The sequence below is a fragment of the Schistosoma mansoni genome, chromosome 3 (genome assembly GCF_000237925.1).
Source record: "Schistosoma mansoni strain Puerto Rico chromosome 3, complete genome".
Classification (NCBI taxonomy): domain Eukaryota; kingdom Metazoa; phylum Platyhelminthes; class Trematoda; order Strigeidida; family Schistosomatidae; genus Schistosoma; species Schistosoma mansoni.
In genome coordinates, this window is record NC_031497.1 from 19,404,271 (window position 1) to 19,426,371 (window position 22,101).

The following is a 22,101-nucleotide window of genomic DNA, read 5'->3' on the forward strand; positions in this document are numbered from 1 at the left end:
AACAATTTGAGTCCGCATTATTCTCCTCACTAACACGGCTGCTTGGTACGGAACGCATACGCACTACCGCCTACCATCCAGCATCAAACGGTTTAGTTGAACGGTTTCATCGCCAACTTAAAAGTGCTCTTCGAGCACACGAAAACAACAATTGGTACGAAACCCTTCCGCTCGTCCTCCTGGGAATCAGAACGAGTCTAAAGGCAGATATTCAATGTTCCGCCGCTGAACTTGTTTACGGCACGACATTGCGTCTGCCTGGGGAATTTTTCACACCACGGAGCAGCACTAAGTTCGGCGAATCAGACTACGTCCAACGACTGTCTGCATTCATGCGAACACTGACTCCGGTGTCAACTCGTATACAACATCGACAGGTCGCTCTCCCTCGAGAGTTATCTACCTGTTCACATGTTTTCATACGAGTAGATTCGGTACGCAAACCTCTACAACAGCCTTACGAAGGACCTTTTCACGTGATTTCCCGTCACGAAAAGACCTTCAAGGTTGATCGACGTGGCCGCATCGAAACAGTCAGCATTGATCGTCTCAAGCCAGCACACGTCGATGACAGTGCTATACCTGATAAGCCGAGACCCAATGTTAGACCCATCAGAGCTTCTAGCGGGATTTCTACATCTACTTCGGATCCCACGCTAGATGCACCTAAGACCTCATTCTCACGTCCCAGTCAACAGCACGTGTCATCTGCCCCGTCTACGGACGAGACTTCCGTCTCACGTCCAGACCTGCAGACCACACCGCCCTTGACTGCGGATGAGATTGCAGGCTCACGAGGTTCGAACGAGACTACCGTCTCACGTTCTGGTCGCCGAGTACGCTTACCCGTACGCTTTCTCGACTAACCTCATAACCAACTACGGATACAGTATAGGAATCTGCCCCTATACTACAAGAAAGCTACACTTTTCTCTTTTTCTATCATTTTTTTTGTTTACCCCGAGCCTACGCCTCCGACCATCGCTGTTACGGTATCGTCGACTTCAGTCAACTTTCGCGAAAGCTGGCCTGATCACCCACGCTCTAGTCAACGCACTCAGTCGATCTCTCTGGCTCCAAATACGTATGATATACATTTGGTCCCGAACATGGTTATCCTGGTCGCATCTGGTTCCTTGGCTCAATCTGGTTTCGTCCTACGTCTGCAGCGTTTCTGGTCCGGACCTCTACGAACGCAACCTTCAGATTCTGGATACAAACCACTCTGGTGTAGCATGCTAATCCAAGCAATCAATACAGCACGTTCCTTCTGGTACCGTTCTACGTCAAAGACTTTTGGTGGCAACTCGAGGATCAACGATCACTCCCTGTTCTGCCAACGTTTTCGTCCTACAATTGCACGTTTCGCGATCAGTCCCACGAATGAAACCGCTACGTATCGAAAGTGTAAATCCTTTCTAGCGGGGGGCTCCTGTAGTGACCGGCCAGTCTCGATAAGAACACGATTGGAATAATAGAAACAATTATTATTATTGTAACCAATTGTACCAGAGATTGTTTTACTGTATTTGTTTAACTGTATCCGTTTCACTTCTTGTTCCATATACCGCCTGGTTTGGTTCGAGCTTGCTCACGCACTGCTTGTTCGCTTGTACTCTTTGGCACGTCTCGGTATTATTTCGATACCACGAGATCGCCAATAAATATACTTGATCTGGACTAGTAAAGCCTTCTGGTTTACGGGCTATCAAGGGAACCAAGTCATATTTGTACGCGTAATCGAATAGTAGTGGTGATCATAGTCCGTCCACGACTCGACATCCACTACAATGTAATGCAGCTTTTTAAGTTTATTGTTGTTATAAAGTAGGCTTGTGGAGCGCCTGGTTCGAGCTATGACCTTGGGAAAGCGCGTTCGTCGTGCTTGTTCCAGATGTCCGAAGTTACATAGCTTCACCCTCAGAGCAAGATTCTGAAGAGAAAAAAAAGAAAAAGAAACCGAGGAGCAGCAAGGCATTTGGATATGAACGAGAACCAATGCTTAACATTTATTAGTGGAACAGATGGAGGTATGATAAATCATTAGATTAAATTGATACTAGCTCATGTTGCAAGAGTGAACTGCGATTAGGGGCTCCAGTGGAGAGAAGGCAGTAATAAAGAACAATGAGTTGTGATATTTATCAAGTTGGAGTAGGTTCCAATGAAGGAGGAAAGTCAATGTTGGAATGAGGAAGAACAGAGAGTGCATATAGAGAGTAGAGTGTTGAGTAAAATAGCAACCATATCCTTTATCTGTCCTTATAAACTGTATTTTTCTTTTATTGGTTTTGTTCTATTTTGTTGCTGTTTAGTAATCTTTGCTTTTCGTTCCTATTATTATTAGATATCTCCCCTTCTTCCCTTTTTTACTTGTTTAGTTTTTTGAGGTTTTTTCCTTTCATTTTATTTCTGCTGATGCTTTATCGCCCAATGTTTTCTATTTATGTCTTCTAATTTAATAGTATTCTATCACAACCTCAGTTTTTGGACGTAGAATAGGATTACTGAAAAAGTTTCTACTGGATATATATCATTGAGTATATGTCAAATGCTGAACGCGGAAGCGTTTGGTCGATTTTCAATGGCCTCGCGTGGACGGCGGCATCATTCTATGTAATTCATAATTTTCACATTACATATTTTTTTTCCCTAAGCCATTCGTGTTTTTCAGATAGGCTAGATATCAAATCGCCGATTATCATGTAGGGTGAGTCAGTATAGACAATTATGTGTCTTTTATGTAAAACCTTGTGGATTAGGTAGTGACACCACTACAAATCTGCAATTTTGAGATTAGTTCTATTATTATAACATCGAAGATAAATGTACTGATACCGAACTAGATCATAATTCTACAAAATCGTGGTTGGTCAGAAAACAGAATCGACTACGAACGGTTTACAAATGATATTTTAGAATTCTTTAGTATCAAAAGTGTTGATAGTGCTAATATTACATTGTTCAGTATGCCATAGCTTTACTCAGATCTTAATGTGTCAATACTTTCAATTTGTTCCCCGCATTTTCTCCCCTGTAAAATTAGCTGCCATTAGGAAGTGGATAGCCGTAACGCATTTAGCTCACGATTTTCAAGTCGCGTTGTCTATTTTGATTTTTTATCAACGACAATCTGTGCCAAAATACCCCTAAGAAATCTAACTTTCTATATAACCTTTTAGTTAGTAGGTGACATGAAAAGGTTGGTGCACTCCAATGTATCCTATTAAACTTTCTAGGTGTTAAGGCATACAGTTTTTTCTCTTAACTTTTATTATTACTTTTAAAACCTATTTTGAATCAGTTGACGCTGATTGCTCATGTCACATATTTTAGTGAAGCGATAAATCGTAGTAAGTTATATTCGGTAAACATTATGGGAGCTTAACCTCATATAGACCATTTTTCATGATCCCTTGAACCACTCTAAAGGCTCAGCATGGATGCTACTGTCAACGCTTATCACATAAGTGCGATGCGTTTTGATGGCCGATCCTACACTGGAGCTATTAGAGAATTTCGTGTACCGCGATAACACCACTGTGATCTTTGAAGCTTCAACGAAGAAGTATTAGGAATATGATGATAAACTCCTCCACCTTCTACAAATGAGTCGTGCCCAGCCAGTGAAATCAAAAGTCAAAAGCGGGGAGGTTCGAAGATATATTTGATTGGTTATCAATATATCGAGAAGTGACTGATCTATTCTGGCTAGCGATCGCAGGAGAAGTTGAGCACGGCTTTTCCACTCGTGATCTGGTGCAGATGCATGACCAAGCACATTCATCTAGGTGAGTACATTAAAACCAATGTGGTCAGCATCCAATGTCGAACACTTACAGAGCTACTGATTTTGGGGATTTATTTGCCTTTACAACTGTAGTTCAATGAATCGACCTAATATTTGCTCTCCGTATTTTGAATAACCGTTTGGCTACTAACATGTCGTAATTGTTCGTCACTTCCAGGACTTTTTACATCAAATATCCTTGCAAGTGCTCAAAAACCGCTAGTCAATATGTTTAAGGTGTGATTCAACGTTTTTCATCCCGCTGCCAGCAGCTCTGTGCTATCCGATCAAGTTACATCAACTGCAATGGCGAATGCGTTTAGAAAGAAACAAGACCTCAACGGAAAGACAATTTTCAGGGGTAGACACATTCTAAGTGATCCACAACCCCCATTACATTCGTCTGAACAACAAAGACTATTCTTTAAGGTCGGTCGATGTTGAAGATACCACCAGTATTGTAGTTTGGCAGCTCTTCACCAGTAACACCTACAATCGAATCGCGCCCACCCAGTTAAAATCAAAAGTCAGAAGCGAGGAGGTTCGAAGATATATTTGATTGGTTATCAATATATCGAAAAGTGACTGATCTAATCTGGCTAATGATCGTAGGAGATGCTTCCCATGCCGTTCTGTAAAGTGATCTGGTACGGATGCATGACCGAACGCCTTCAGCTAAACGAGTCCACTAAAACTAATGTGGTCAGCATCCAATGTCGGACACTTACAGAGCTATTGATTTTGGGGAATTATTTACAGCTACAATGTACTAACTTTATCTATGAAAACTGATATCAAACAAAAATAAATAACTTCTTCATACATAGACTATACCGTTTGTGAGCCTACTAATTACAGGGTATTAAGCTCTCACCGCGATCACTAAAGAATCTTAGGCCTTATGTTACTGTTTTTGTTTATATTCTTCAAGGATAGTAGATTCGATCGACTATGAGCTTTGGCTCACTAATTAAGAGGACGAATTCGTCCATAGGTTTTAAATCTAGGAACCTCAACTGGGAACAAGGATACAATGCATATGAAATACTTAATCGCACTTTCGTTTCCGTAGACTGAATTCTTGACTATGATTGTTCTTAATAATTTTCCTACCAAAACTGATGCACTTGGAGATAAGAAAGTTGAGACTATTATGTTCCCTTCCAGTAAAAGAGAAGCACCTGTTATCAGCCCTCCTAAACTAGATGACGACAGTCGTAAAGTCCTACTAGACAAGAGCATAACTTTCCTACAAAAGCAGCATGAGTCCATGTTGAAAGGTTTGCATCAAGAGATTGAGTCCTTGAAAAGAATTAATAAAGGTTGTGGATATTTCGTATACTTCTATTTTTTCAGACTTGCAATATCGTCTGGTAATGTGTACGTGTTCTGCTGGCTATTCTGATGATTATTTACCACAAAGTTAGGCTAATCTTAATTGTATGATGCAATAACTAGATAAAACCAAAGAAGAGAACTCCCTAAAACAGGAAATATCGATTTTGCGGGAAGATCTTGAAAACGAAAGGAAGAAGAATGCACGTTTGATGCAACAATTAGAGGAATTGCAAGTACCCCAGAATCCTGTCAAAGGGTAAGCATTTTCATCAAACGTTTGTCTTTTACTAAACGCCTTGAAATCATAGTAGTGCTAATCCCCTATATTTTGTATTAAGACATCCGCTCACCTGTTTTTAGCATTTCAAAACCCCTTATAAAACATCACAGACCTACTTGACTATTATTCAGATTACCTTATGGTTGAAATTTTTAACTGATATTTAATCACTTTTAATTGGCATACGTGCATTCTTTGCGGATCACCTTGATACAGCCATTATGACACAAGTTTATGTAGAATAGGTGGTATCATTGATTGCTTTGTATTGTTTTCTGGGGTATGTGAAGTTTATTTATTTATCCCTGTTTTTTGGTATTGGGATAGTAGTTTTAATCTTTTGCAAAGATTATTTTAGTATGCGAAGGTAGAGTAATTGTGAAGATTACCTTTCTTTTTTTCCAACCTGTAACCTTACTGATATTTGCTCCACCTATCTACTCTATCTGCCTCTTTGCTAGTTGAATCCATGTCGTCTATTTGTAAGTTATCACCTCATCCTTTAAAGGTGTAATCAGGAATGGAACAGACTATTTAAGTTTTTCAGAATAAATATCAAAAGACTTTGGATTTAATCAGCTTACAGTTCCGTTTGAGTTGTATAACCTGTATACTCTACGTTTATTTGACCTTTCGAATGATCGGTTACAGAGGGACTTTTGAGAATGGATTATTATACTGAGTGGTATTTGTTGCTTATAAGTTGGATGACAAACTTGATAAAGCTTCAGGAGACTTAACAAGACATAAAAAGTAGGTAAATTAAATATATTTTCCTAACTTCAATATTAACACATTCAATGACCATTAAAAGTTTATTATGGAAAGCTGTTTGCACTCTGTACATTTACTCGGAGTTTGTTGTTTCCTTTAAACTGTAATAATCGTGGGTGGAAGTTCGAAACATCATGGATAGGATTTGGTTTCAAATACAACCCACTGAAAGATTATATTAATAATAAATTACAAAAAGCCTAGCTTTCTAATTTACCAAGTAAAACAATGATTTATGATGTACGTTTAGTTATAAGTGTTAATGATGACAAGTCGGCTAATCCATTTCCAGATAGGATTCGAAGTCAGCATTGGATATTTGTTTTGTTAACACTTACTGGAGTACAGAAAAATACATCAGGTATCTAACACGTCGTTTTGACTAATAAATAAGATTCTAGTCAAATGCAAAGAACAACGCTTCAACACTTCATTTCAAAAACATAGTCTGGTCCCTCTTTTGATATCTTATCTACTTACCATAGTACCGATTTCATTGTACTCACTTACGCCTGTTATCCCTCGTGGAGGAGCATAGGCTGCCCACCACCATTCTCCATCCAACCCTATCCTGGGAAGTGTTTTCCAGTTCTTTCCAGTTAACATTCATTCTTTTCATATCTGCTTCTATTTCCCGACATAATGTGTTCTTTGGCCTTTCTCTTTTCCGCTTCCCCTCCGGATTCCAAGTTAGGGCTTGCCTCGTGATGCAGTTTGGTGATTTCTGTAATGTATGTCCTATCCACTTCCAACGCCTTTTCCTAATTACCTCTTCAGCTGAAAGCTGGTTTGTCCTCTCCCATAAAACTGTCTGATAGTATCCGGTCGGTGAATGTTAAGCCTTTTGCGTAAACAACTGTTTATAAATACTTGTACCTTCTTGACGATGGATGGATTTCATTGTATCATTAGTTTAAAAATAAACTTTTGTATCGCATTAATTTAAAACCACTTATATTTTTTTAATGTTTCTTTACGGTAAGCGATAACTACTATTTTCCCACTTGGTGAATGATCTTATCTATTCTTTTCATTTTTTGTCATATCGGTTACTGACGTCTGAGTTGAGTGATATTACTTCCTGAATTGAACAATCAGAAAACTCCATTATAATACCTTTTCCCTGCGTCTTCTACTTCGCCTATGGCCTAGAGTCCGTAGTATTGATCAATGTTACGTTCTGACGGACACTTAACCTTGAGTTGATGTAGTTATACTTCTGTCAGTCCTTCTATCCCCAAGAACGTCTCTACCCTCAACCTTGAGTCAAAAAAGAAATCTCCAGCTAAGATCCTGTCATTATATTTTAACTACCCAACCCAGCTATCTAGAATGTATCTTAAACACTGAACAGCTTATGTACACGATAAACTAGGTTACATTACATCGTAAAAATAGGTAACTAGTCATACACAGATGGGGAAATATTAATGGTGATAAAGATAATCTTGTGAATAAATGGACTGATAAGAGTATAACTACGTCAAGACTGAGGACTCTAAGCTATAGACAAAGTAGGAGACGCGGAGTGTTTTTATTTGTATTTAGTTTTAGCATTTATTAACCGAGACATACCCGTATGTAGACTGTCTCATCTGGATACTTACAAATGCATGTAGGTTTGATAATTTTATACAAAATCGCTCTTTAACCATCACGCGATCAAAATGTTTCCAGGAACTGATCTCTATTTATTGATGTTGTTCATCGTGCGACAATTGTCGAAATCGTGATCATTACCTAATGGAGAGAGGAGAAAAGGACAACAAAGTTTAGCGCTATAAGCGCGCACACATAGAGAAGGTAAAAAATATGTGGACATCAACTTTGGTACCCAAGTACATTCAGCTGATGAGTTTCAAGTAGGACGAGAGGCGCGTCCCAGCTTCCATTTCTAGATACATGCCACCTATTCCATACAAACTTGTTATAATGGCTATATCGAGGTAATCTGCACAGGATGCACATATGTCCACTAAAACACCGAATTCCAATTGAAAATGTGGCATACTCAAGTTTGTCTGTATTCGCTCACTCGTAGCTTTCATTTCGATCGAGTCCAGTTCATTGTAACCCTACTCACTTTCAATCCAGCTTTGATTTGTGAATGTAAACAGATAATCCTTAGAATGTTTTTTCAGCTTTCATCAGATTGAGGCAATGGTTTTTAAAAAGTGCAACTTATTATTTGACGAATGTTCTCTTCTAGTTTGATTTATCTTATGATTTCCAAAGTGGTCGTTTTAAAGTACTAAAGTAGGTTTTACCCTATAGGGCCACCTACATTAGCACATTATTGTAGTAATTTTTGAGATTTTCGACTGAAATTATATGAGGTGAAGTAACCTATTTTTACTTTGAAAAACCTAATCTCATTATTTAAATTTCAACTTCGACTGACTCCTTATGCAATCCTATTACGATTTATAGGGAAAATATACATTTAGTGATTTAACTAATCAACTACTAATTTGTCTAAAATGAGTAGATATTAATCCAACCATCTAGTCACAATTATTTTTTCACTTGTACATATTTTACTCATTCACTTTGAAATGTAACTGACTTAGAATTGTTCTTTCATTAATAATAGCCCGTTAAACTAGTGGTTTTTTTCACCTTTTCATATTTTAAATTAGACTTCCAAGATTTGCGTGTAAAAATGGACGATTGTCGACGTATTCAGAGCAGAAGAATATTTCAAAGAATGATGAAATGTTCCAGAGTTTAAACAAAAGTCAAACTCACCATGATAATAGTGAATTCTTAAAAGGATGTCAAGATGTCTCGAGCAAAAATACCGATGTAAGTTATTGTTGTTATTCTATTACATTGTTAATAGTATTTTATAAAGCACTGTAAATTATTATTAAGAAATTCAACTTTCATGAGTTTAGGTAACTCAGTGTATTGAATTTTAAAGTTCAGTTACATATCCTCAATTGTCCAACGAAAATACATCTAATAATTTTAGTGATAGATGTTTAATGGCCGAGAACTGTGAAGTTATTTATTGTACAACTTATGATACTGTGACCGAATAGAGGTATACGCATTGCAAGTTTTTGATTACCTGATTTTTATAGTGATGCTTTTAAATATAATCAACAGCTCATGTTTCATTAAAATTGGTTAGAAACATGTATGTTTCACTGCAAGCATGAAATTATTCACCATCTAATAAATACACAGTACTGACTTTAGTTTATTTCAGCTGTCATTTCTAATAAACTTTCAAGTAAATAAAACCTAGTTTATGAAGCCTATTTAAAATCTGTGTGATAACAAAGATATGTACATAATGCTTTAAAACCCTTTTGATTTATCACACAAGTCATGTCCATCAGACAAATCAAATGTGCTTAGACAGAACTAGTGTATATGACATCCAATAACAGTCTTTTTACACTTTGTACTTACATGCCGTATATATGATATATTTTGTCTGCTTATTCTTTCAAGTGTATAGCTACCGATTTCAAACTCTCAACATTTTAAACAAGGGATTCTGCTTTAACGAAATGTTTAAATTAATATAGCAATAAAGTCCTATGAGATGGTGGAGAAGATTTGTAGCTCAGGTGGGTGATTTTGATGTTGGTTTGGTCAACCAAACCATCCAGCTCAGAGAACAAACCAACATAAAAATAAAGTCCTATAACTCACCCTACTAAATATCATCATTAATGGATAACAATAATACTAAGAAGGAAATAAGACCGTTAGAAGTAGTATTAATACCGATTAAAAATATGTTTTATTGATATGTATAAAATAAATGTTTTACTTTTCATTTGAAGATATATTACTCGTCTATACGTTAATTAGCCATATTTGTAATACAAAGTATCTTGAAGATGGTTTACATACAATAATGACTTCATCTGAATAATGATTGATAACTAGGTAAACCTAAACAATTGTGTCATTCTACACTGGAGTTCACAACAACAGTACCCTACGTCACCATCAGGAATCGAACCTAGGACCTTCAAATCTTACGATGAACGCATTAACTTCAGATCACTGAGTTAGAAAATAATGGTTCTCGTTTTTAACGTCATTTGATGCAAGATATAGCTCAATCATCGAAAATTGATGACACCTGTCCCACTCTAAACTTGTCTGAACTCTACGGAATTTTCGCCATTCAATTATAGTTTTGAAAATACTCTTCCTGGAGTAAAATGATTAGGTAAGTAACTTAAAAATTAGTCACAGGATTCTAATACCAAGTATCGAAATCAGCAAGCTTATCAACTTGCATCTACCAATATCTGGATTATTTACTCCTCCTTCTAAGTGGCTATCTACAAAGCACTCTACAACAGAGTAAGTTTAACATGTACCTAATTAGCTTTCATCGCAGAGGTTGGTAGATGTAGACCACCAGGCTTAAGTCCGCACAATTATCATCAGTAGTTGGAGATGTTGAGTAGCACGGTTCGAAATCGATCATAGTAACGTAGATGCCTTCACTTATTCTTTTCCTCTTGACTTTAAGTTTTAGGATCCTCATACTTTTTACCCCACAAATTCATACTTTTAGGAATGATATTGTCTGTAATTAATCTTCTCTATTACCACTAATATTTTTTAACACTTCTACTACTCTATTATTTGTCCTGATACTTCATCTTTGTATTTTTAAATGATGTGACAACTTGAATTGATGCACATATGAGCCTAATTCTACGTTGTTTATAAAACTGACTAACTGGCTGAAATAAAAATAACTCAATCTTTCCATCATACTGGGTGTTTTTTTTGAATTCCATCTTATTACTAGTATTATTAAGTCCAAACTGGGATAATATTCATTAAATACCATGAATTCTAATCTTTCTATCTATGAAAAATTCTCAGTTCATAACAGACACAGTCACTGTAAATAAGAACCCGATTGCACCTACAACTGGAACATTATCAGTCAATAAACTTATACCAACCACTTCTCATTCAGTTCCAAATAAATCATCAACAACGCTGAGTATACCAGGAAATAATTTATTGACAAAACGAAGTATTCTTCATTCGTATGATAATGAACATGTTTTTGAAAAACAAGAAGAGGAAATAATCGAATCAAATGATGAATTAATCAATACACACTTATTACCATTTCGATTACCTGCATTAAGTCTTAGAAAACCACTTATTCAAGCTTCACTGAGTAATGAACAATATAAAATAAATACAAACAATACAAAGCATTCACCTACACGTGGTTCATTAAAAAATGAAGAAACGTAAGTCTTTTATTACTGTTTTGCTTCAATATGTATGTATAGTTCCGTTGTATAATACTTTGGGTTTTCGCTTCATAATCGTTTCATTCCTGTATGACGTAAACAGTTTATAAACGAGTAGTAGTGGTACTTGTATTAAGTAAGCAGATCAGTCTATGAATTTACTAACTGATGGTCTATGTAAAACGATTATGGTCTCCCGTGCCTCAACACTCAAAATGTTATGAGACAATAACTGAGGGCTGTTTGGTGCACTTTGGAATTAATTATAATAAAATCTTTCATGTTTAATATTTTTTTGAATCTTGAATATCTCATCATTTCTATATATTTGTCTCCTACTGAATAAAATCCTTGTTGCTATTCAGTTTAGCACTTTCTTTGTGAAGGTCTTTTCAAGGTTAGTTTGATCTGTAAGTATGTTGGTGAATATTCCGTTCTAAAATAATTATAGCAGAACAATATTTCGACATAAATTCCAACGATCAATAGATATAAGATACTATTTTTAAGAAATAAGGTCAAAATATATCAGTCAGTCGATAACCACATTGATACCAGGTAAAGGAAAAACTTTTCATGCATATAATCTAGAATTGAGGCTATGAGAATGGTGTTTAAAACTTGACATGTTTGTTTTATTCATGATATTGCCAGTTATTCTTCATCTTTTTTTACCAATATTCACTGAACTACAATAATAATACCGCTCATCATTCATTTAATCGAGTTTTCCTTTCTAGGATATGAGATATATTTGTTACGAAACACTTAGTTTGTAGTTATTAAAAAAGTTTAATAAAACAACTGCCAGGTGATTCTCACTTACAAGTGATATCAGATGCTCCAAGCCACTAAAAAACTAAGGAACACGAGTTGGTTGTTTCACTCTCTCCCAACATTCCTCAGTAGTGCGGTGCTATGATCTCCAAAGTACATGTTAAAACAAGACTTTCAAGCCTTGTGAAAATAGCTTAACTTTCAAACCACTAAGTTAAAAATTAATATTTCATATCTTTCACTGTTATACAAATTGACAGAATACCTCAAACACAATGTAAGCTTATTCATAAACAATTAAAAGAGATTAGAACCCCCATGGTTCAATCACTTTACAAATTAACAAAACATTTTTTTACATAACAACAAGCTCATTACTGTTCTTCAACTCAACTGTTTTACAAAAAACAAAACTAATCACCATGACGATTAGCGTAAAATGAAAAGTATTATTCAGTAATAAATTGATGATTAAAAAAAACTAGATTATTCTATAATGTTCTCTTTTAACACGTGTATCAAAAACAAAATCATTTGTTGAACACTTAAATATAAAAATGATGATTGTATGTGAATAATATGACAGTATTTTCTTCTAAACAAAAAATATCATATGACTTATCAGATAAACCTACTAAAATATCATATTACGTAACAGATAGGATCAATTATTTCATAATTCAGTTTATTAGATGGTGGTTTGGAGAATTAAAATGCTACATACCATTAGCATTTCACTGTTTACCGTAAAGGTAAAATTTATGGTTTGATTTCTTTGTAAAATTAAGAACTTTCTAAGATTGTTGGTTGTGGCGTATTCGTTAAGCTTGCCATGATATATATATATATATATATATATATATATATATATATACATATATATATATATATATATATTATTGGAATTGTATGCTCCGTCGATCATATCAAACATCATTACATTAATGAGCGGTTCATTTGTACAGCGATGGTATGAGGAATAATTGAAGAGAAAGGGGGATATTTTCAAATACGAAATATAATAGTATTAATAATAATAGTTTAAAGGCAAGATTACGATAAGGACAATATTTATTTCTTTTGTACACACAGTTCTGGCTCCAACTCATGGATAGCAAGAGCTTCTGCTGTTTTAAGGAGTTGGGCACAAAGAAATCTAGGTGGGTTTGGAAGAATTGCATAAACGACCTTAAAACCAGTCTGTGGATCAGGGGAGTGATTAGATATTTAAAATGGACCTCCCAACCGCTTTCCTCTCACCTTCATAGAACCACACTGAGACGTGTTCTTATGTTCAAGTTAAAAGCAAGCGCTGGCTGCGACCTATGTAACTTGCTCCACAAGAGCAGGTGAACTGGTAGATACACATAGAGGCGGCCAGCTGAGGAGGCTAATCCTTTACAGATACAGAAGACAAGTTTTTACCAGTGAACGTTAGTCTCAGCTTTGCTGCATAGAACGTTCTTTTTATCGTTGCAGTTAACCGGTTTTTAATTATATCAGAAGTTTGATCAGGTGGTACTAATTACTTTATCAATAAATTAGTAGATTTCTGACCCACATCAGTCAGCGTTGCATATTTTGATAGAAAATGGATTTATATGACCAACACCTTTTTGAACCTCATAAATAAGGTTTATTTTATAATTAGTCAGATGACTTTTACTCTGATGTCATGGCGTATATATAATAGATTTCGAGAATTCCATTTTAGTTGCGTAACACTTTTTCCTTATTATTGTACTTAATGGTTTTCTGCTGACCATATACGATCACTTAGCATCGGGACATAGTACACGTGGTGTCAAGTCACCTAGGTAAGTAGCCGTATTGAAACTTGTTCGATAGAAGTCAATCAGCACTAAAGGACTAGACAAGCATGACATCGGTCACTACTTAATGACTAATTCATCATAAATATTTCAATACTGCAGAAGGTCAGTCGGTACCAGAGTACTTCAATGGTAGCGTATCAACATGTGAAGCTGACTAACGTGAAATTGAATCCTAAAAAGAGCATCAGTTCCCTCAAAGTTTCAGGTAAATCTTACTGATGAGTGCCAAATAGCATGAAATCTAGACCTTAACAGGATTTCTTACTGAGTACCTTCAACTATCTAAAATTTACAGATTGTGGTCATTTGTGAAATTCAGAGAACGTGTTTTATTCGTACTGAGGACTCTCTCTCACGTGTGTACCCAATACTCTTATATCTATCACTTCAAATACCTACACATTCTTCACTTAGTTACTCAGTCCAGATAAACACTATTTCATTTAACGGATATAATATTCATTATGTGTGAGAGTTTGTTATCGCACTTGATTCTTTTAACTGACAAACTTTACAACCTGTGTGAAAGTATATCTTCTTAATGATTGTGACTAACCATCATCAAAATCTTAACTAAAGTAAACTATCCAAATATCTCTTCTTTTTTTCTTTCATCCTTATTTTAAATCTTATTAACTCTTAGATTAATTGATATTAATGATTATAGTTTCTAGAAAAGAATGTAGTTCTCTATAAACGTAAAAATTTTTCTATTTTAATTGTTTATACTATTCAACTTAAACCTTATTAACTAACATACTCCAAAACCCATATACATATATATAGATAGATACATTGAGAGTAATAAAACATTTCAATCTATCTGGTCTCTTGTTTCTGATCGAATATTTCTTTCAATAAGTTGAATCGTTTGTAAAGAAGGGGGTTACGAAAAAAATTCAGAGAAAAATAACATGTCAATTGAGAAGATGACAAGTTTAATGACATATTGAGTGTAGTAATGAAAGGGCTTTCTTTTCTCTCTACAAAGTGTGTCTTTTGTTCAAACAGATCGAAATTCTTAAAATAAACTGATGAACTATTGTTTCAACTTCTTCAAGTCTTTTTCCTAAAAAGACAACTAACTACTGATAAATCTTTCAAATCAAGAGATTTATTTTCATGTGTCTCTAAATAAGTATGAATATTTGTTTTTATTTGTGTATCTAGCACAGTGAGACTTTTTAAAATTAATTCACAACTCATTAAGATCAATAATTGCATCTGTTTTTTTTTTCATACTACTTATCATTTATATGAATTACCTAGAATTCTTTTAAGGAATTTTGAAGTATATCTGAATGGATAGTCACATTATTACTATTGTGAATGTAACAATTCATATGCTCACTATATAGGATCACTAGAGTATAGAGTTCACCGATGAGTAGTTCAATTTATTCCAGTCAGACCAATGACATTTGCGTTAATCAATAACGCAAACGACCACCACAACTACCGAAAAATCTTATGATCTGTTATTCTACGCGGCTTTTCTTAATCCCTATATCTGGTAAGAAAACTAAACCAAATTACCTTCGATTATTATGATTCGAAAACCCTGTTACAAGATCACAACGCCACTACATATTGAAAATCATATGCAGTGAAGATTTATTTATTTGAACACATAAATATTGGTACAAAGAGACACCAGATACATATGCGCCACACAAATCTTATTTGATTTGTGTGAGGGCTGTGATACTGCCCGGGTGCCCAAACCGAAGCAGGTGGTTTTCTTAGGGGGCCACACCCCGAGCCTTTGACCTTAAGGTCTGATCCACAAGGCAGTGGAGCATCGTAAGGAGATGCAGTCCCATGGTAGCCGGTGACTAATGATTGATTCATACGCCATTTGTTCCCTCAGGATACTGGAGCCCATGTGCACCATTGGTTTGGAATCAAGGTTTCCCAACTCCCCTAGGCGAACTATCCGTGTTCACCAACCCAGTTAAGGCGGCAGATATTCGCTTTTTGTCCTCTCAATTTCGTATATAACACCCCCGCCATGAGTAGGCAGTGAGTAGGACTTCCCTGGCAGTGGCTATATACGCGTAGCCATATGAGAGCATTTCGAGAGGGAGGGCTGACTCTCCCCACTCTCGGCCGTACCAGGGCATTTGGTGGCCTATATAATTAGGCCATTTGTGGTAAGAAAAAACTTTGAGTAACAGGTACCAAGTTAACTAAATAAAATTTGTGAACGGAAAAAAGATATCCGACCAGTTGATAAGCTAATGTTCACACTACTATGCCAGTACTTCCGTGTTAGATAGAACGAAACGATACTAGTCACTATCCAACTCTAATTAAAACTTGTAACTAAATGGCAGTATCGGGACAATCTGCACTGTGTGGACATATGCCAACAAACTGGCCAGTTTCAGCACTAACAACAGAAGGATACAAACACTTGCAGAAATTATTTTTACTAGTTTATAACTATTATCAAAAAGTTTCCCAAAAACCATTAACTTTAGAGAGTTCTTCAAATATATTTGAACTAGGGTTAACCATTCTCTGTAAACCGTTTTTGAGGAGAAAAAATATGAATAGCTTATGGAATATTTAATCATCAGTATCATTTAAATGATATTTTAATTTGACCGTATGGGTTCTTTGGTTGAAATCAAATGAAATTGCTAAAGCGTGTATTATATGTACTTAGAAACTGTTAATGTTTACATGACATTGTTGTTTGTACTACATGTATGATGATTAACTCATGAGATCAGCGACTATCAATCTACAGTATTTAGGGAGATAAAAAGCTTATGCATCGATAAACATCAGTCAGTCAGCTACAACGTAGGACCAGGCACATATATGCATCGGTCCAAGTTGCCATACCTCGTTAGCACAACAAGATGAACACCGGATTCATAGTAGTTAATTTAGTGTTGGTAGTAGTATATAAACTATAGGTTGTATATAAGGATATAGTACAGGAAGGAAGAGAGATATGAAGCAATTTTAGTCTCAAGGTTTAAGGAAAGATAAAGAGTGTATACACCTACGCCATTGTGATCGATTCTGAGCCATGTCACCTAGAGTCTCCAACCATTGGTTACGATAGTCACGCGGACCCCAACCAGGTAGTCTGCATCTGCCAACATGGCTCAGGCTAGAAGTTAGTGACTTCAAACACTGATGCCATGTTTTGGTTTGGCCGCCCCTAACTCTCTTCCAACCGTCCCCAATACTAGTCATCATAGCGCGTCGTGGTAATCGGTGTTCAGGCATACGTAACACATGGCCCAACCATCTCAGTCGATGAAGATTCATCACCTCATCAACTGATTTACCATCGTTACCTAATACCCTGCGTCTAACCTCACTATTACTTACCCGGTGATCCCAGCAGATGCGAGCAATATTTCTAAGGCATCTGTGGTCAAATACTAGTAACCTACGAGTATCTTCTACTCTTAATGGCCATGTTTCACAGCCGTAAAGTAGAACAGAGCGAACTGCTGCGCAGTATACTCGTCCCTTAATTGATAGACGGATATCTCGTCTACGCCATAGGTGACGTAAGTTGGCAAAAGCCAAACGAGCTTTTTGAATCCGTGCTGAGATTTCATCAGACACCAACCCATTAGGGCTGATCAGACTTCCAAGATAAGTGAAGTTGTCGACGCGTTCGACTACTTCACTCCCTATCCTTAGTTCGGGTGTTGACGCAGGCCAGTCCTGGAGTAACAATTTACATTTGGATGGGGAGAAACGCATCCCAAACATCCTGGCATTATTACTGAGTTCCAACAGAAGACTCTGCATTTTGCCAGCGTCTTCACCAAACAGGACTATGTCATCTACGTATTCTAAGTCGCTTAGTGGTCCCCCTGGTAGGAGATCAATTCCTGTAGATTCAGTCGAAGAGAGTGTCATTTCCATCAACAGGTCTATAATGAAGTTAAACAAAAACGGGGATAGTGGACAGCCTTGACGTACACCACTTGAGGTTGTAAAATCATATGACAGTTCGCCATAAGCTCTCACTCGACTAATAGTGTTCGAGTAAAGAGCCTTTACAAGGTTTATGTACTTCTCAGGTACACCTTTCAATGACAGACACTGCCACAGAACCTCTCGGTCTACAGAGTCAAATGCTGCTTTCAAGTCAAGAAAAACTATCATTGTCGGACGCCGATAAGCGTATCTGTGCTCTAAAACTTGACGAATGGTGAATATGTGGTCGATACAGCCACGACCAGGTCTGAAGCCAGCCTGATTTTCTCGTGTTTGCAGTTCACGAGTCTTAGTTAGGCGCCCGATAATTATTGAGGCTAGTATTTTAGATGCTATGTTAGTCAGACTAATCCCTCTATGGTTATCGCAGGATGATTTTGACCCCTTTTTATATATTGGGACAATCAGTGATTGTGACCAGTCGGATGGGATTACATCCGTCTCCCAGATTTTAGCCAGAATATTAGTCAACCTAATCGCTAAAATTGGACCACCATATTTAAAGACCTCTGGGGCCAATCCATCAGGACCAGCTGCTCTTCCTCGTTTCAGATTACCTATAGCCTTTTGAACTTCAAGTAGGGTCGGGGGGCCTACTTCAATGTTCGATAAACATATGATACTATAAATCAGTATTTGAAGATATTAAGTGACATACAGAACTGTTTTTTGGTTGCGTTGTGATCGCTGAGCTAGGTAGTTTGATTTCATTATCATTCGGGACAACATTTCGAGCACTGTTTTCATATAGAAGTGGTTTTTCCAGTTATTCTACATTTGTTTTATCAGTTTGTTCATACAGCCTCGTTTGTGATTCTGTCTTACATCGTTTTGCTTTTTTTGCGTTGATTTTGACTGTCTGCCGATTGACCTCTGATCTGGAGACTGATTGACCTATTCCGTATGATTTATAGATTAAGTGTATATTTGTGAACTGCTAATTGACTGAGTGTCATGCCTCTAGGAATTCTCTGGCATCCTTGGAGTTTCTGCAATTCACAGACTTTATCACATACTGTCCTGTTCTGAACGAAAAATCGATCGATATTTAAAGAAGCGATTCACCAATAAGCCATGTAATATTTCTATACTCTGCGTATGCTGTTTTCATTATCTTCTAGCGTCTAAAGCTTCGACCCAGCTATGCACTTCAAATGGCAAGGTTAAAAGGTTGAGTCTGAATCCATGAGTAGTCCTAGCTACTATTAGTCCAGAATGTATGCTCTTCTCCTGGCCCTGTCATTAGTCCGGTAATCGAACACATGAAGCAGTAATGTATGTACCTTATGTGATCTAACTCGTACACTTATATCGATCAGTTTCTTGAACGCACATCAATATAAATGTAAAATTACAATATCGGCGTGGCTACGCCAAAAGTAAAAGAACGGAACGGTAAGGCGACTGATCAGTTAGCAATAATTAAGGAATAATAGAACGTACAACAATACTTAGTGAGTTCATTGGAAGCTTAGAATAAGGAGAATATAGAAATACAGTAATGCAGTTATCTACTAATTACACAATAAAGATATGAATAGTAACTAGCCGTAAATTAATCCCAAAAGTTACACTTTCTTCGACATTCGTTCTACCACAACATATCCCTTTGTGAATATTCTTCACAATATTGTGAGTAAATTTTGTTCGGCTTATATTTCTGTTTCTGTTTACTAATCATTCAGTGAATGAATGTTTCTTTTTTCAAAACTTTTCTATTAAACGAAATAGATTCAATAGCGAATTAAAAATAACTCGTCCAATAAGAAGTGCCACAGGGCACAACAATAGCTCAGCTACAACCTTGGAAGCGTCCACCAATAATCTTCAAACTAAATCGATTGGTTCAAAAACCTCACATGATCTTCAACAACAATTACATGATTTAAATTTAAGAAAAGTTACACAAGCTTATTCAATCGGATTAAAACCATTTCTACCGTCATTAACAAAACCAGCAGATGTAATGATGAATCGTCAAAACGATCGTCATCAAAAGAAATCTACGAAAAGCTTACATCGTAAGCGTGCACAACAAAACATTCAACCTTTTTAAATGGTGATAATAATAGTAACATTTGAAACGAAAATTCAATTTGAAAAAGAAAATTGGCATTGGAATTTTGTTTAAATAAGTTTAGATAAAAATAACATTCCATATATTTCTATTTTCAATCTTCATTAAACTGATAAAAAGTGGTAAATCATGCAGTGGGGGCTTCTAATTGCATTCGTTTAAATGAATTATGCTTGTTGAATATTGAAAACTGTTTTAATTATAGATGGCAGCAGACATATTGTCAGTGGAATAGTTCAATGCCCAATGATAAAGACATGCAACAAATTTAACTCTCAAATGGAATTCCACTTAGATCAATTTCAAAGATTAAATTATTAAAATGCTGTAAGTAAACGTTTACCTAGTTTATTACATGAAAGAAAAAACAGTTTTATAAAGACAAAACGGTATTTTTATTGGTTCTTATTATTGTTTTTAAGATTGTTTTATTCATTTCTTCTATCATGATCAAAAATTAATAATAATAATTTGTTTTACTATACTTTTATGCTTGATTCATCTAAGAGAACACTGATAGATTGTTGTCAATATGATTGTGTTTGCTTGTCATTATATGGTGAGTGATTTTTATCATGACTAATATTATGATTGTCGAGGTATGTCAGCATGAATAAATGTGGATTTATACGTCATAGCGGTAATTACACCATACAATAGTAGCTAACTTTCTCTATTATGACTAAAATCTATAAATTCACGCCTATATATATATATATATATCGTCTATTCATCCGATATACTCATGTACATCGCAAAACAGTCGTTGTTCAGGTGGGTTGAGATTTATATCGGCTGCTTATTACCTTTGATTTTTAATATTGTCAATGTTCAATACGCGTTTATGCAGAATAATGTTGAACAATTTAATCTATTTACATCTGACTTTTCAACAAAGTCAGTCAGTCACAACGTTGGACTTCGTACGTACGTACATCAGTTCGAGTTGCCATACCACATTAGCACAGAGATAAAGTTGTCGATTCAAATCCCATAGTGGTAGAGATAGTAAGAGTATAAGCATTATATGAAAGATTAGGGTTCGAAGATGTTATTGAAGGAGTATAATACAGTGAAATAAATTTGAAAAGAGAAAATGGATAGGGACATGAGGAATTCAGAGAATTAGAATTTGGTAGAACACAAGACTGGATGCACCTTCGCCATTGCAAACGATTTTGAGCCACGTCATTCAAGGTCTCTAACCATCGGTTGTTATAATCTTGCGGATCTCAGCCAGGTAGTCTACACCTACTAACATGGCTCAGTCCACTTGTCAGTGACTTCATGGATTTGTGCCACGTTTTGATCTGGCCGCCTCTAGCTTTCTTCCAGCCTACTCTTACACCATAAAACATTGCACGTCGTGGCAGTCGGTGGTTGGGCATACGTAACACATGTCCCAGCCATCTCAACTGATGAAGTTTCACTACTTCATCAATCGGTTTGTCATCCTTACCTAGTACCCGTTCCCTAACAATTGTATTACTTACTGAGTGGTCCCAGGATATACGAGTAATGCTTCGAAGACACCTATGATCGAATACTAGTAGCCTACGAATATCATCTACTCTTACTGGCCATGTTTCAGAGACATAAAGTAGAACGGAACGAACTGCTGCGCAGTAAACCTGTCCTTTGGTTGGTAGACGGATATCTCGCCTACGCCATAAATGGCGCAAGTTGGCGAAAGCTAGACGAGCCTTCTGTATCCGTGCCAAGATTCCATCACAAACCAGACCACAAGGGTTGATGAGACTCCCAAGATAAGTGAAGCGATCGACACGCTCAACTACTTCACTCCCTATCATTAGTTCAGGTGTCGATGCAACCCAATCCTGAAGTAACATTTTGCACTTCGAGGAAGAGAATTGCATCCCGAACATGCCTACATTGTTGCTTATAGTGGTCAGTAGACTTTTCATTTTGTCAGCGTCTTCACCAAATAAAACTATGTCATCGGCGTATTCTAAGTCAACAGGTGAGCCTCCCGGTAAAAGTCC

At 36.4% G+C, this 22,101-nt stretch overlaps 1 protein-coding gene across 3 annotated transcripts; it reads left to right on the forward strand.

Annotated features, from left to right (window-relative positions):
* Positions 1–4,734: 4,734 nt before the first annotated feature.
* On the forward strand, positions 4,735–20,189 carry Smp_030010.1 (hypothetical protein; the record flags this gene model as incomplete). Of its 3 annotated transcripts, XM_018799544.1 has the most annotated exons (6): positions 4,878–5,112; positions 5,147–5,212; positions 5,249–5,384; positions 8,822–8,987; positions 11,049–11,431; positions 19,753–20,077. In XM_018799544.1, 6 exons carry the CDS (start codon positions 4,878–4,880, stop codon positions 20,075–20,077), a joined length of 1,311 nt encoding a protein of 436 aa, XP_018651323.1. The 3 variants fall into 3 exon arrangements, with proteins under 3 accessions (XP_018651324.1, XP_018651322.1, XP_018651323.1); XM_018799546.1 differs by having other exon boundaries at positions 4,735–5,212; positions 19,753–20,189; XM_018799545.1 differs by lacking the exon at positions 19,753–20,077 and having other exon boundaries at positions 4,735–5,112; positions 11,049–11,477.
* Positions 20,190–22,101: the final 1,912 nt, after the last annotated feature.